At 34.6% G+C, this 14,913-nt stretch overlaps 1 protein-coding gene across 1 annotated transcript in view; it reads right to left on the bottom strand.

Annotated features, from left to right (window-relative positions):
• The window catches only part of LOC126832520 (potassium voltage-gated channel subfamily H member 8), a 109,726-nt gene that overhangs the window by 52,750 nt on the left and 42,063 nt on the right, over positions 1-14,913 (bottom strand). Inside the window, exon 2 of the mRNA XM_050563332.2 lies at positions 14,252-14,482. Coding sequence (XP_050419289.1) covers positions 14,252-14,482 — 231 coding nt within the window. The remainder of the gene's footprint in view (positions 1-14,251; positions 14,483-14,913) is intronic.

Raw genomic sequence — 14,913 nt, 5'->3', positions numbered from 1 at the left:
AACCAATCAAATTGCTTATCTCTGCTTACCCTAAGCGGAAAATGCTCATCTTCGAACTCCATCAAGGCATTGACCTAATCAACACATACACCAAGTTTGAACATTCTAGCTCAATTAGGAAGAGAGTTATCGTGCCCCAAAGTATCAACCAATCAAATTGCTTATCTCTGCTTACCCTAAGCGGAAAATGCTCATCTGCGAACTCCATCAAGGCATTGACCTAATAAACACATACACCAAGTTTGAACATTCTAGCTCAATTAAAAGTTATCGTGTCCCAAAGCATCAAACAATCAAATTGCTTATCTCTGCTTACCCTAAGCGGAAAATGCTCATCTTCGAACTCCATCAAGGCATTGACCTAATCAACACATACACCAAGTTTGAACATTCTAGCCCAATTAGGAAGAGAGTTATCGTGTCCCAAAGCATCAACCAATCAAATTGCTTATCTCTGCTTACCCTAAGCGGAAAAAGCTCATCTTCGAACTCCATCAAGGCATTGACCTAATAAACACATACACCAAGTTTGAACATTCTAGCTCAATTAGGAAGAGAGTTATTGTGTCCCAAAAAGTGTGACGGACAGACAGATGGACGGACAGACAGACAGACAGACAGACAGACAGACAGACAGACAGACAGACGGACGAACCCATTTTAATAGTCCCCTGCTTTCTTCGAAAGGCGGGGGACAAAAAAAGACAGTGAAAAAATCGGTGCTGTTGCAACAATCGGGATTTCACCGTCGGGTGTGACCGGATCAAAACATCTAAAGTATCGTTTGGTAGCTCGATAAATGGGCTATTGTATGACACACTTCCTGTCTGATTCCTGAAAGCCGGTTCAGTGCTGCTTGCAGGTCTAGTTTTCTATCGGGAAACCATGTGGTGGCTACTTGATAAAACAATTTTGAAACTTCTGCGCATACAGGAAGTAACCGAATTTTGTACTTTTTTCCAGAATTGACAATCGGCCGTGGTTTCGTCAATTCTTTACCTATTTTCAAACAAATGACATTTTCAGAAACCCCGAATCTTTTCCGAGATAATGGCTATCTCACATTTTTCAATTTCAAACACTCATCTATGGCTTTTGTCGTTCGAATTTTGAAAATACGTTGTTTACGAGACAATTTTTGTTATTCTGCAAAATTTTCAAATTTGACCTACATTTTTGGATACCTGAAGTCTATCCGATTCCAAAAATATAAGTTTGATTCAGTGTTATTGCCCTTTATTTTTCGATTTTTTTCGAATTTTCTGTCCATTTTATAACCCTTATATTTTTTTGAAAGCCTCAATTTATGTTTCTGAAACTACTGGAACATAAAGCTATATAGTCAGACCGGTTGGTAAAGCAATTTCAACAACGATCCGGAAACCGGAAGTAGTCGAAATAATGATAGATATTTCGAAAAAAACGCAAATAATGGGTGTTTTGGGGAAAAACTTGATTTCTCCGTCCAGTATCAATAGATTAAAAGAATTAAGCTTTCGTTGAGTGGCCCGAGGAATGGACTGTCGTATGATGCCCAATTTATACGGATACTATTACCAAGCAGCAAAATATGACAAGCTGAAAATCAAGTATTTTTTTTTAACTTTCTCTATCGAGAGTCCATTCGATAGTCTTGTGCATGAACCCATCCAATAAGTCTTTGAAATGTCTGGAATAGGATAAAAAAGGGACTGAAAATCGAAAAAAAGTCGAAAATTCGTGAAATTTTGGAAAATGCTATATTATTTTATTATTTAAGAGCGTGTCCACGAGAGCACCATGCAGAAATTGAAAAAAACGATAACCCGGGGGGTCAGCAAATTTCAACCATACTTGGTCTATGGGGACCCCTAGGCGACAGAAGTCACATGATGGAGTGAAAAAATTTTGAACTGACAACTTCCGATATAACTGGAAATTGTTGTTTTGGGGCAAAAGTTGACATATTTCGACCAATTTGTTACCCTAATTTCAAAACGCTCCTACCCGAAATGTTGTGTCTCTAAATTTTTGATATTGGTCAGGTATGATAGGCCTAGTAGTCGTCTTAAAATCCTGCAGTCGTTTGGGAATGAATGAATCATGTGGAATTTTCTGTGAGTGATCATAAAGTGGTCATTTTACATATGTTTAAAACTATGCTATCCTAAAACGCATGTAGCTGCTTCTTTGCAGGTCTGACATAGAATTGCTTGGTGTGGTTGTGAAGGGCATTTCTCAAAGTAAATGTCAAAAGAAAAAAACTGACCAGAACGCAACCCACTAGAGTGCTGTAATATTCTGAAAATGTGTAAAAACGATATTTTCCACGAAATTCGTCTTTTCACTAATGACCGAATACTATTTTCAAGAGTTCAAATGACCGTTGATTATGAACATTAGTACTATTTTTTGTTACTTGAACGTTCCTTGTGCCAAATATACTATCTTGGTTAAAAATCATGAAGTTTTTGTGACAAAATCGGACGTTCGCGGTCATCGTAGGAAAGGGGCTTAACTGGTGTATAATTTTGCAGGATCAGGCAACGATTATTCTCATCTGTATTCAGTAGTTAGTAGCATGGAAGTGCATAAATGTAAGGACTGGCATAGCAAGCTTTTATATTAGCACAATTTAACCTAAGCAGCACCTTTTCAGCAATGACCAACGATTATCTTCAAATGACTACTGATCATCACCATTACTTGTAATATTTCGTAATTTCAACGTGAATCGTGTCAAACAGATCATTTTGTTTAAAATCATAATATTTTTGTGACAAAATCTGACTTTCACACTTGCTTGATAGCCATAGGGAAGGGTCATAAGTGGTGTGTAATTTTGCAGGGATCAGACCACTGTTATTAAGATCTGTATTCATGAGCAGATCATCGTATAAATTTGACTGACATGACTATCATAAACATGATATCTTTTAATTTGTACACCTGCTCATGTAAAGAAGAACCATAAGAAGAAACATTCAGAAGTGTTCATGTAGGTACATTTAATGTCTGGTATTGTAATCTCTGAATCATGGCATAGATCAAAACAGGATTTATGGCACTCCAGGATAATGTTGACAGCATGTGCCAAACTCCTACATATACCTACGTTCGAGCAGAAGTGCTCACTTACTTAGATTCCTACGTTCGAGTGTAAATGCTCTCTGACCTTCCTTCAAGGTTTTTGGACCACAGAGTACTGTTTTATTTTGTAGTACTGTTTTTGACCTCTTCTCCTTCAGGGATTTCAATATGGAATTATCATAGCCTCCCGATCTGTAATGCCTCTCCATGAAAACGTCCAAATGTTTCCATACAATGATCGGCTCCTAAATACAGATGGGAATGAGCTGGTCTGATTCCTAAAATATGTTTGACCAAAATAACCTATTTGGCACAAGGAACATTGGCAGAAAAGGTATTGTATGGTCGTCTTGCTGATTGTGTGACTACGACTTACTGTCACTGGATCATCTACAATCCCCTCGTCCTTAAAACCTGTTACAAGTACATCCCTCAGAAACACTTCTTTTACCCAAGAGCTAAAATATGCTTACACTGAATCGTGTATCATATTTCACCTTTCATTATATCATATTTATAGAAGACGATTTGTTCTGTTTAAATTGCATTGGACATTCATGAAACTTGTTGCTGGTCTAACACATAGACTTTAGATCCTAAGGTCTGTCATTGAGTTACGTGGTGTGACAGCATGCCGGTGACATGGTGTGGTGTTGTTTGTTCAACCTCATGGATATTCTCTTTTCCCACAAGTGTATTATTGAAGTGAAATTGTACCATATGTTAGTCCCAAAATGACCTAGTTTGTGTTGAGTGGACCTTAAACTCCATTTCTCTCTCTTAAGTCAAAATCACCCTTGCTAACGAATATATTAACTTTGTGATGATGTCCATAGATACAGTATGCATCACCATATTATGCTAGTCCCAAAATGACCTAGTTTGTGTCCAGTGGAGTTTAAATCTCATTTTACTTTGTTCCTCTCATGTGTAAATCATCCTTGCTAACGACTAAATGGAATATATTAAATTTGTAAAGATGTCCATACATATACTTCATCTGGGGTATTGATAGACGGGACATTTTATCCTAATTTTTGGTGTTTTTAATATATTACTCCTGTTTTTATTATGACTGTTCCGGTCATTTTTATTTTTTATTTTGTTAGTAGGAAGGTTGCTAGTTGTGGGTAACATTCAACTTCGGTCCTAGTCCCTGCAAAGAACGAGCTATAGTCTCTTAAACATTGGTTTTCATAAAATTCAATTTTCAGAGAGAGTTGGGTATCCGGCCAGTACCAAGGTAGCATTAGCAGTAGAAACTTCAAAATCAGTGTGAAGGAGGAACCTGAGTGGTCCTACTAATGCCCACAATTTTGTCTATCCTAATCAATTATTGTCCGAAAAGCAGGTCATTCAAATTTGGATCCAAAATTGCCTATTTTTGGCTTATTTTTCGATTAAAAAATACTTTTCCAATTTTCCAGGTCGGTATCAACTGAATCAATCTAATATTTTGTGGGGATGTATCTGGGTACTAACCCATCTCACAGAAAAAATTTGGTCCAAATCCCTGACCCAAGGGTTATCACCCCCTGCATGGTGCTCTCGCGGACACGCTCTTAATCAGATTTTTATGAAAAGGTTACACATTCAGATAGCTGACCTAATTACGATCCTAATGATGTATAATATGTATTGAGTTATTGAATTTAATTTTCGATATTTTGACATTTTTGAATTTTTGGCACTTTTGAAAATAGGATTTCTCAGGGCCATTTTATCTGATCAGATAATGTAACATATCATTACAGAGCCCTGTGGCTATCTAATTCCCCAAATTGATTATTAAAACTATCCCGACAATAATCTCCATACCGGACATATTCAAAAAATGAAGAAAATGGTTTAAAACAATTAGCGCTCGTGCGAAAAACTTGATTTCTGCATCAAATCTTAGCGGACCAGAAGAACTAAAGTGTCGCTGGATAGCCCCATTAATGGATTATCATATGACATCTGAATGATACGATTTAGATGGCTAGAAAATAAATTATGGTACGCCGAAAATCTAGTATTTTCCATTTTGGAGCATTTTGAGACGCCATTTTCTCGAAAACGAAAATTAAGTTATATTCCATTATATGCCCTTCGGGCATCTCCGATTTATATTGCATATTTCTCATTGATCTAAATAAATATGTATACTAACTCAACATTCAAAGTCTAAAAATAGCACAATTGCACGTGCAGCACTGTGTCAACATACGCCTGACTATAAATAAGAGGTAAGGCTCGGCTCTAGTTGTCTTTTTCTTTTTTGATCTAGACCATGACTAGTAGTGGTGCACTACATAGTCATATTATTCGTATACTATTACTTTGCGATTTTGTTGGATCGTAGATTCAATTCCTTTTTTACGTGATCGCGACCGGTACGCTGTGCCGGTCCATATTATATATATTTTTTGTGGCGTTGTTTCACGCCCGTTTATTGCTTTATTCCATGTTGAATTTAGTAAATCTCCAAGCGATGATTTTGAGAGGTTTTGTCCGGAGAGTCTGTTTCTATAAACTTAGACCCAGACATTCTCATCCTTGATGAAGGTTAGACCTCTTGGTTGATGTAGATACGATTGGTAAAAGAAAAGCCGCCATTAAATTATAAATATCTCAACCGGATGTTTACACCGGTAACGAGGCGGCTAAAGGGACAAGTCATAAATCGTATTTTTAAAAAGAAAGGTATAGTGCCTTCTAAACCTTGTGACTAAAACAAGATTCGTAATGTCCCGATCAGGTAGATAAATTCAGGCCGAGTGGTATTGCCATTACGGATACTGTGGATTCTTTTGTTTCACCATTAATTTCACTCTACCCCAATCTGTCTGTTGATTGCAGTCATTTTGACATTTTTCATGTCGGTAATAATCGTGTCGCTTGGTGTTGATAATCCTTTTTTTCTATCTACGTGACCATGTGTCCTCTGTTCGGAGTGTATATTTTAATGGAAATAATTATGTTTTTACTTCTACCGCCGACAAATGGATATATAGGCCTGTTATACATCTAAGTCCTTATACCGGTAGTTTTAGTAATAATAGTCTTTATATATGACTATATAGTTCAAATGAAAATGAAATAAATGAATAAATGGAAATAATTATGCTTTTACTTCTACCGCCAACAAATGGATATATAGGCTTGTTATGCATCTAAGTCCTTATACCGGTAGTTTTAGTAATAATAGTCTTTATATATGACTATATAGTCAAATGAAAATGAAATAAATGACACAGTAGCCTACCAATTTATAACACTTATGTAAGAAGAGATGATTTTAAAATCAATTAAATATTATATTTTTAACGATTTTGTTTACAGACAACAATGTTTATAATAATGTCATTGATGAGAAATAAAATGAAATAAAATGAGGTTTAACTTCTACTGTTCTTCTCCGACTGGGCTTATATAAAGACGGGGTCATTGACGAGCACAAGACTTGTCAGGCAAATGCATCATTTTGTTCAGACCAATCTATGGAACCTAATGGTTCATAATTTTTGACCCTGAATCAACAGTATAATGATTTCAGTCCTGACCAGGGGTTCAGTGATTTTGTTCTTTCCCCCATTTTTCAGGGTGACAATGCAGTAAATGATTCGATCGTTAATCTATAAACTAGTTAATATGGTTACCATGAAGCATGTTGAGATAGATTAACTTGTTGTTAAAGACCCTATTTAAAAAGAAAAATTACAAATGCATGTGGCCGTATGTTGCAACTCAGGTGGACACTGACATTTGATCAGTTTTTATTCCGTCAAGCACAGTCACAAGATGCGGCTATTCAGGATATATAGAAGATAATGGGCCTTGGTGTTTCACCCTTATTGTCATTGCTGTCAAAAAATTAAGATACGAAAAATTCTATTGCTGATTCAGTAAGTGATCCAGGGTAATACCCATTTGGAATTGTCTTTTAAAACTTAGGAATTCCCTTAAACGCTATTTAAGTCGTTGATATCACCCACTCTGTTCTTCCAATCGGCCAGTCGATACGACTTTATATAGATCAGTCAATCAATTATACATTATATGTATTATTTGGTAATCATGTTGAGTCGAGTACTAAGCAGCAATCCTTTTACAGGCCTCCGTTTTCAGGGCAGCATCAACCCAGCTACAGTAACACCTGTAGGTAATACTTTTGTAGCCAGCCAGATTTCGAATACTTTTTAGGCAGTTATGGTCTATCATGACATCAGATAACTGGATTCTTAATACTTTGCTTGCCTAACCACCTCTGTATATTTCAGAGCAGATGGAGTTTGTTGATTAATTTAATGTTAAGTAAGAAGGCTTTATGTCCAGGTATTCCCTGGTTTTCATACCAATCAGTTTATTTCTAATATCTTTTTAGTTACAAGAAACTTTATGCTTTGCTTCTATCAGTATAATACATAGAGAGGATTTTCTATCATTAATGGATCTAAAAGATGCCTTTTTTCTATTCATATTCGTCCAGATCATCATAAATAATATTTACATTTTATTTGAGATCAAACGGTTGAGATTTACATGTCTCCGTTTCAGAGTTTCCTCAGCTCCAAGAGTTCTTTCTAAAGTTTTTCAAATCAAATTTTGCAATCCTTCGCAGGCATTGTATACATTGTTCATATTTTACAGACAATTCTATTTTTTCTTTTCCACTATCAACACTGCAAAAGAATGTGGTTTTACACACAGAAAGCTGTAAGATATTTTCGAGAGCTAGGATTTCCTTCTAAAGAAATTATTTTTTAGAATTTACTATTAATTGTCATTTATTTACTGATCTCTTACTCAACGAAGGATAAAGTCAAAACCAAGGCCAGAGCTTTAACATCGAACAAGCTCACTATCAGACAAAGAGTATTTTATTGGACTGTGTTCCTTTTCTACGAACAGCAATACTTTTAGTACCTTTACCTATATAAAAGAGTAATCTAGAGCTTTAAGTTAAACAGAATGTAATTATTCATATGGGTATTTCCCTCAATGACGTTTGAGTTAAACTGGTGGTTACATATAACATTAGCATTTAAAATGGTAACCATATTAGACCACTCTTGAGTCTTTACTTTGGATGCTTCTCTTTATGTATCGGGTGCTCACTCCTTATGATATTCACATCTATCTGCTTTGGAATAGTTCAGAATATCAATAAATTATCTTGAACTGCTGGCAGTTTTCTATGGATGGACATCATTGTGCAGCAATTTATCTAATACGCATATACTTGTTCCATGTGATAACACTATATCCTATAATTATCATATATTTATAATGTTGGGGAACTATAGATAAATTGTTTTAATATAAGCAAACAAATTTGGTACCGGTGTGCTTCTAGAAATATTTATCTGCTAAATATAGATCAATTATGTCTCATAGCATAACAGATGCATTATCTAGACATTTTTCTGACTTCACAGAATTGAAGTTGATTAAGCACATTTTTCAGAGGGTATGTAATCTTTTATCTGTACCGGACATAGATCTATTTACACCACAGCTTATTTACCAAGTTGTAAAGTATGTATCTTTACAGTCTGATCCATTTTGTTTGGCTCTTGAATATGATGTATTTAAGATGAGTTGATTTAATTTTCACCAATACATCTTCCTCTTCTCACTGAAAGTTTCAGTGTAGTTGCCAAGTACCGGTATCTCAACAAAATAATCAGAGACCATGCTATAATTATAGTGCCAGGATGGCCAATACCGGTATGATATTCTAGACTCTTAGCAATGCTAATTTCTAACCCCATTCATTTGCTTCTACGGAAGGACCTCTTGCGTTTAGTCCACCATGGGATGTGCTACCCCATGGGAGGCAAAATTTTATACATGAATGCTTGTCTCAAGCAAACCCTCACTAATAGAGGACTATCACAACATGCTATTGACACTATTCTCAGGTCCTGGAGACCAGGAATTAACAAACAGTATAATCTGGCCTTGAGACGATAGAATTTTTAGGCAGATCGGAAACAAATTGATCCTTTGGATCCCACTGTAGAAAATATTGCAAATTATTTGAGTGATTTGTTGTCTAGTATTCCTATAGTGTTGCTAACACCGACAGATCAGCAATTGTTCAGACTCTGAATGTTTCAGGCAGCAGGAAGTTCAGAAACCATGCCATTATTTATTGTTTTTTGGAAGGTATTTTTAATCTTGATCCTTCAAAATCTTGTTTTGTAGCAACCTGGAGTGTTTCTATTCTATTAAATTGTTTTTTTGCCTTAGAAGGTATATCTTTGAAGCTTCTCACTTATATAACAGTGAACTTATTGGCTCTAGCTACAGCCCAAAGGTGCCACATTAAGAGCTTTTAGTATTAATCGCTTTCTAGATTATGGCAATGCTATAAGGTGAGGAGGTGAAAGTTTGGAAAAACATCTAAAGTATCGTTTGGTAGCTCGATAAATGGGCTATTGTATGAAACATTTCCTGTCTGATTCCTGAAAGCCGGTTCAGTGCTGCTTGCAGGTCTAGTTATTATTATTATTTTTCCATTTGAGTATATCTCAGAAACTACTAGTCGGATCTATTCGATGTCTTCGGTTTTACTGGGAAAGTGGGTTTGACTTAAATTTCTAACGTTCTGCGACTATGCGAAATGTCCGAAATCACCGAAGTTGTCGTTTTTCAAAATTTTGCCGTAATGTTATCAATAATTGTCGGATTGTAATATTTGATACATTTTGACATAGCCGGAGACAAGGCACATAGCTACAGTTCTTTAGATTTTTTATTTTCGACGAATCTTCGGAGATATTAGGCGCCAAATTTTGAAAATTTAAATTTTTACGAAAAACTTTTTTATTAATGATTATTTTTATGTGGTATTTTACCCAGGGTTCAAGAGTCATCTGATTTGACCAATTTTTATTAATGAATATTTTTATGTGGTATTTTACCCAGGGTTCAAGAGTCATCTGATTTGACCAAAAATGGCAACATTTTTTGTCACCGTATATTTCCTTGGCCCCCATTGGCTAATTTAGTTTTTCAGTCCTGGATTAATTATTTATTGTTCGATCTGTATAAAACAAAGTTCATATGCTCCGTGCTCCAAAATGTCATTTTTTTTCTTACCAGTAAAGTTGCCTTTCGGCAACGGAAGTGACGTAAATTTAGTAAAAACTGCAATTTTGACAGTTCGGTACCACTTTTTGAAAGCAAATATTATTTTTTTCAAATCTGGTATGACTGAAATGGTGTGCCCTGTTAAGGCGCAGAAATCATCGCACTCAGTTTTTTTAATTTTTATTTCGTTTTCGGATCATTTCGATTTAAAGGTGAAAAAAGGTGAAAAAATGAGCTATTCACAACCCATTCAGGCTTTTCAAATTTTAAAATATTTCTTCACAACTTTCATAAACTAGTAGCAATCATCCATACAAAGAGAATGTATGTGAAAATTAGTTTGTAATATGAGCAGTTGCCGAGAAATGGGCAATTTTGCATGAGTCACTTTTTACGCTAGTTTGGCTGTAAAAGAATCAATTTTTATTCGATTTTCATGAAAGTGACACCATTTGATGCGTAAGGTCAATTTTAACTAGGTCAAACCAATTTAACATTTTCAATGTCACCGGAAATGACGTAATTTGGGCAAAAATTGTATTTATAGCCTTCAAAACCAGTAATTTATTCAAATGAGTTGTATTTGTTATTTGTTTAAAAATTTTATATTTGATTCCAATCAACTAATAGAATGAACCCATACGATCATATAGATATCACAAAATAGTTTCTAACTTGTTCAGTTGCGGAGATATAGACGATTTTCAACAGGTAACTTTTCAAGGTTTTTGGTCCATAAAAGTGTCAATTATTATTCGATTTCATACAAGTAATTTAACACTTTTACTGTCACCGGAAGTAACGTCATTTTGGAAAAAACTGTATTTTTAGCCTTCAAAACAGATATTGTATTAAAATGAGTCTGATTTGTATTATTTTTAAAATTATGATATTTGATTCCAAGCAACAAATAGATTGAACCCACACGATCATACAGATACCAAAAACTGGTTTCTAACTTGTACGGTTTGTACGGTTGCAGAGAAATAGACGATTTTCTACAAGTCACTTTTCAAGGTTTTTGGTCTATAAAAGTGGCAATTATTATTCGATTTACATAAAATTTTCACCATGTGATGCCTTATACTATGTCTGATTTCATAAAACTAATTTAACATTTTCGTTATCACCGGAAATAATGTAATTTGTCAGGATCACTAACATGTAACAAATGTATACAATGAATTGATATTGCTGGATTTGGTTGATTCTGCGTACATTTTATTTGATGTGTGGAATGCTTATATGGAAACCTGTTTAATGGTTTCATTGGCACCGGAAGTGACATATATTCAAGGGTAACGGGGCACCAGTGAAACCGGTCATTACTGCGTCGCAGTTCTAGTTATTATTATTATTACAGCATAATTATAGTGCACCCTTTCATATAACATGTTCAGGGGCACTTTACAAAGTGACAATGTAATCATAAATAAACAACAAGATTATGGACATGTTAATGATTGTATACAGAGTCAGTTAAAAGCCTGATTAAGTTGTTTTTTAAAAGAATATAGAGATGTACAACATCTTAAAAACTAAATGGTAGATTATTCCATAAAACAGGTGCTTGATAACTAAAAGAGCGCTGATCATAAGAGACTACTAAAAGTAGTTTATCTGATGTACGTAATGTTTGAAATGCTCTTATAATTAATGATAGCATTATAGCAAAGACAGCTAGAGACAAATTCTAGACGATCACAAGGCTACTAAGATATGTAGTAAGAAAAGATGCATGTGTCGTACGTAGGATGTGGTGTGGTCAGACGAAAGGCCCATGGTGCTAAATATGTGCAAATTTACTTAATTGATGCCTTGAGCCCAATAACAAATATTCGGTTTTATCATCATTCAATTTTAGAAAGTTCTTTGACATCCACTTTCTAATTTCACTAATACAGTTTTCAAGTTGCAATTAATGGGACGCTGCCCACTATTGCTACAGTATTTTAAAATGCTTTGAACGATGAATTGATATAAATAAATACATTCCTATCTGATATTTTAATGTAATTTTATTGACGATTAACATTTTATAAGGTTTTACTTCACAGTTAGTCAGTATTGTCTATGAGCAAGTTGTTGCCATGAAACTTTTGCCCATATTTCGAATAAGATAGGGTTCATTCTCCCAATGATTTCCATCGAAGTTGAAAAAGATATATTGTTAGAAAACTGGAGCCTTTATCACGTTCACAAAGTCTGAAAAGGAAGATAATTCTGGAATGGAAGGCCATTGAACGCTGAATATCAATAAAATTAGTCCTCTCATGACCCCAATGCTTCACACAAAATTTGAAATAATCTGTAACAGATTGTTTTGGAATGTTGAATATCAGCAGTGATGGTCCTCGGATTAACCCAACGCTTCACACCAAATTCAAAAAAAAAATATGATAAAGGAGCTAAATCGCTAATATTTTGGGCCTAGAAATTGGCACAAATGGGTTGCAACACATATAATAATGTAATATGAATTTATATAAACTGTTTTACATTCAATCGTTTCCGTTTTACTGTGAATTGTCATCAGTTATATTCGGCAAAATATGCCAGAAGTCTCAACCGAAAGACAGTTTCTAGCGTCTGGTTATTCCAGTCAACACCGATAGTATATATTGCGCATGCTCTCCAAATAAGAATATGGCATCACCGTTTGATATGACTTGTGGAATATGTCTAGCCTCATTCTTTGAGCACCTTGTTACAAATGGCGCTGAAACGCATTATGGTACACGATTCGTGTACCAATGGTCTTAAATATTGGATATCAGAAGACCATCTTTTCCAGGTAAGACCACAACACCAATGCCGATTTAAATTGAAAAAAATCGTGTTTTCAATGTTGAAGATTTTGGATGATATTGAGTTTCGGACTTAGCTACTTTAAAAACAATAGGCAATATTGTGTTAGCATAAGGTTTTTGGCAAGGGGGCAGGGCTTTAAGATAATCACTAACTTCGAATAGCAAGTCTAGATCCTGATTTACATTCAATAATCTTGAAATGAACAAGTACACAAATTGTTTAAGTGAACATGGTGATACGATAATTAATGTGGTGTTGTGTAAGGGATGCACCTTGATGAAGTTGTAGCTTGTAGGCAATTACACATAAATTATCATTATATTATTATATTCAATTCATACTTTACGTTTTAGAACAATGTCCTTTAATTGGTTAAGGTTAATTATATTATACCTGTATATTTCGATCATAATGGGGTTAGCAAGAGGTACGTCCTACTCGTTATACAGTAGACCTCCTTCAACATACACATGTAACAATTCTATGGAATTACTATTTATTATGAACTGTCGCTCAGTAATAAACACTAATTATATTCCATTCCATAGAATTGTTACCACTGAACACTGATAAGATTGTCACCTGTTGATATTAAGGTCATGTTTGCTCCGATTGAACTGTGACTTCTGTAATTCAATGGTGAAACACATATTGGCCTATTGTGCTGACAAGATTTAGCAACAAAGGGCTAACTCTGCCAAATATCCAAATTGTAGAAAAGAAAACCATTCTGAAAGAACATCAGAACAGGATGCTAACAAGCCAACAGTATAAGGCTGATGTCCCCCACCGAAATCACAAAATAAATAGATGACACATATTAATTAATCGCACATTTATTTTTTTTAAAAGTATCAAGCAATCAAACTGATTATTAACTATACACTAAGTTTCATCACTCTCTATCAGACAGAATGAAAGTTATCTTTGACCAATGAAATTGCTTAGCTCTGCTTAGCTTTAGCTTGAAATGTTAATCATTGAACTCAGTCAAGACATTCACCTAATGAACATCTACACCATGTTTAAACATTCTACCTCAATAAAAAGCAGAGTTGTTATGTTCCAAAGTCTTGACTAATCAAATAACCTAAGCTGAAAATTCTTATTATGGAACTTACTACACAAGCATAAAGTAGAAGATTGTACTCTATCATTGTGTTTTTGGTGGGAAATTAAAACAAAACAAAATAATAATAACAGAGTTATTACAATAAAAATTATGAAAACAACATCTGATTTCCTTCACTTTTTTTGGTAACAGTGTGAGATTAATTTAAGAAACACATACCATTTTTTTTATACATCATAATTTCTGTCTTTAGTTCTTTCTTATTCTCCAAGGCCTCTTCGATCTTCTCTTTTTCGGTTTCTTCGGTATCATTACCATAAAGAAATTTGCATGCACAGCTCTTGGCCATAACCTGAGAGCGAAAATGTCCTGTAAGTTCACAAAATCCATCTGAACAGTAAACAATTGGACCACCATTACCTTGTGCGTTGCCCAAAACAAAATTACTATCTGAAAAAAACGTGAAACCAAAAATGTATTTACGAAAGCTGTAAGTTCAACCCTTTGGAACAGTAAATCCATTATCTGTGTATTAAAGATATAGTTTCGTAGGAATATAAATTCCTACAAAATAAAACCTTTTGTAATTTCCTTGATTTAATCAAAGAGACACATGCATATTATAATATGAAATATGAAAAAAAAAGAAAATTGTAGAAACATTGAAAGTTGTAGGTCAAAAAAGTGATTTAAGCCGATCTTACTGATGGGCTAAAGCTATATCATTTTAACCATCTGAATAAACACCATCATGGCCACATATCTATTCATTTTGGATGTAAGAAAAACAAATGTGAAAATGTCTACACATGTATCTTCAGGGCCAAATAATTTTATCTTTCAATTAAAGTATTTTCAGGTTTCAGAGGCAAACTACTGTA

The sequence above is a fragment of the Patella vulgata genome, chromosome 9 (assembly GCF_932274485.2).
Source record: "Patella vulgata chromosome 9, xgPatVulg1.2, whole genome shotgun sequence".
Taxonomy (NCBI): domain Eukaryota; kingdom Metazoa; phylum Mollusca; class Gastropoda; family Patellidae; genus Patella; species Patella vulgata.
This window is presented reverse-complemented; position numbering and strand designations above follow the sequence as displayed.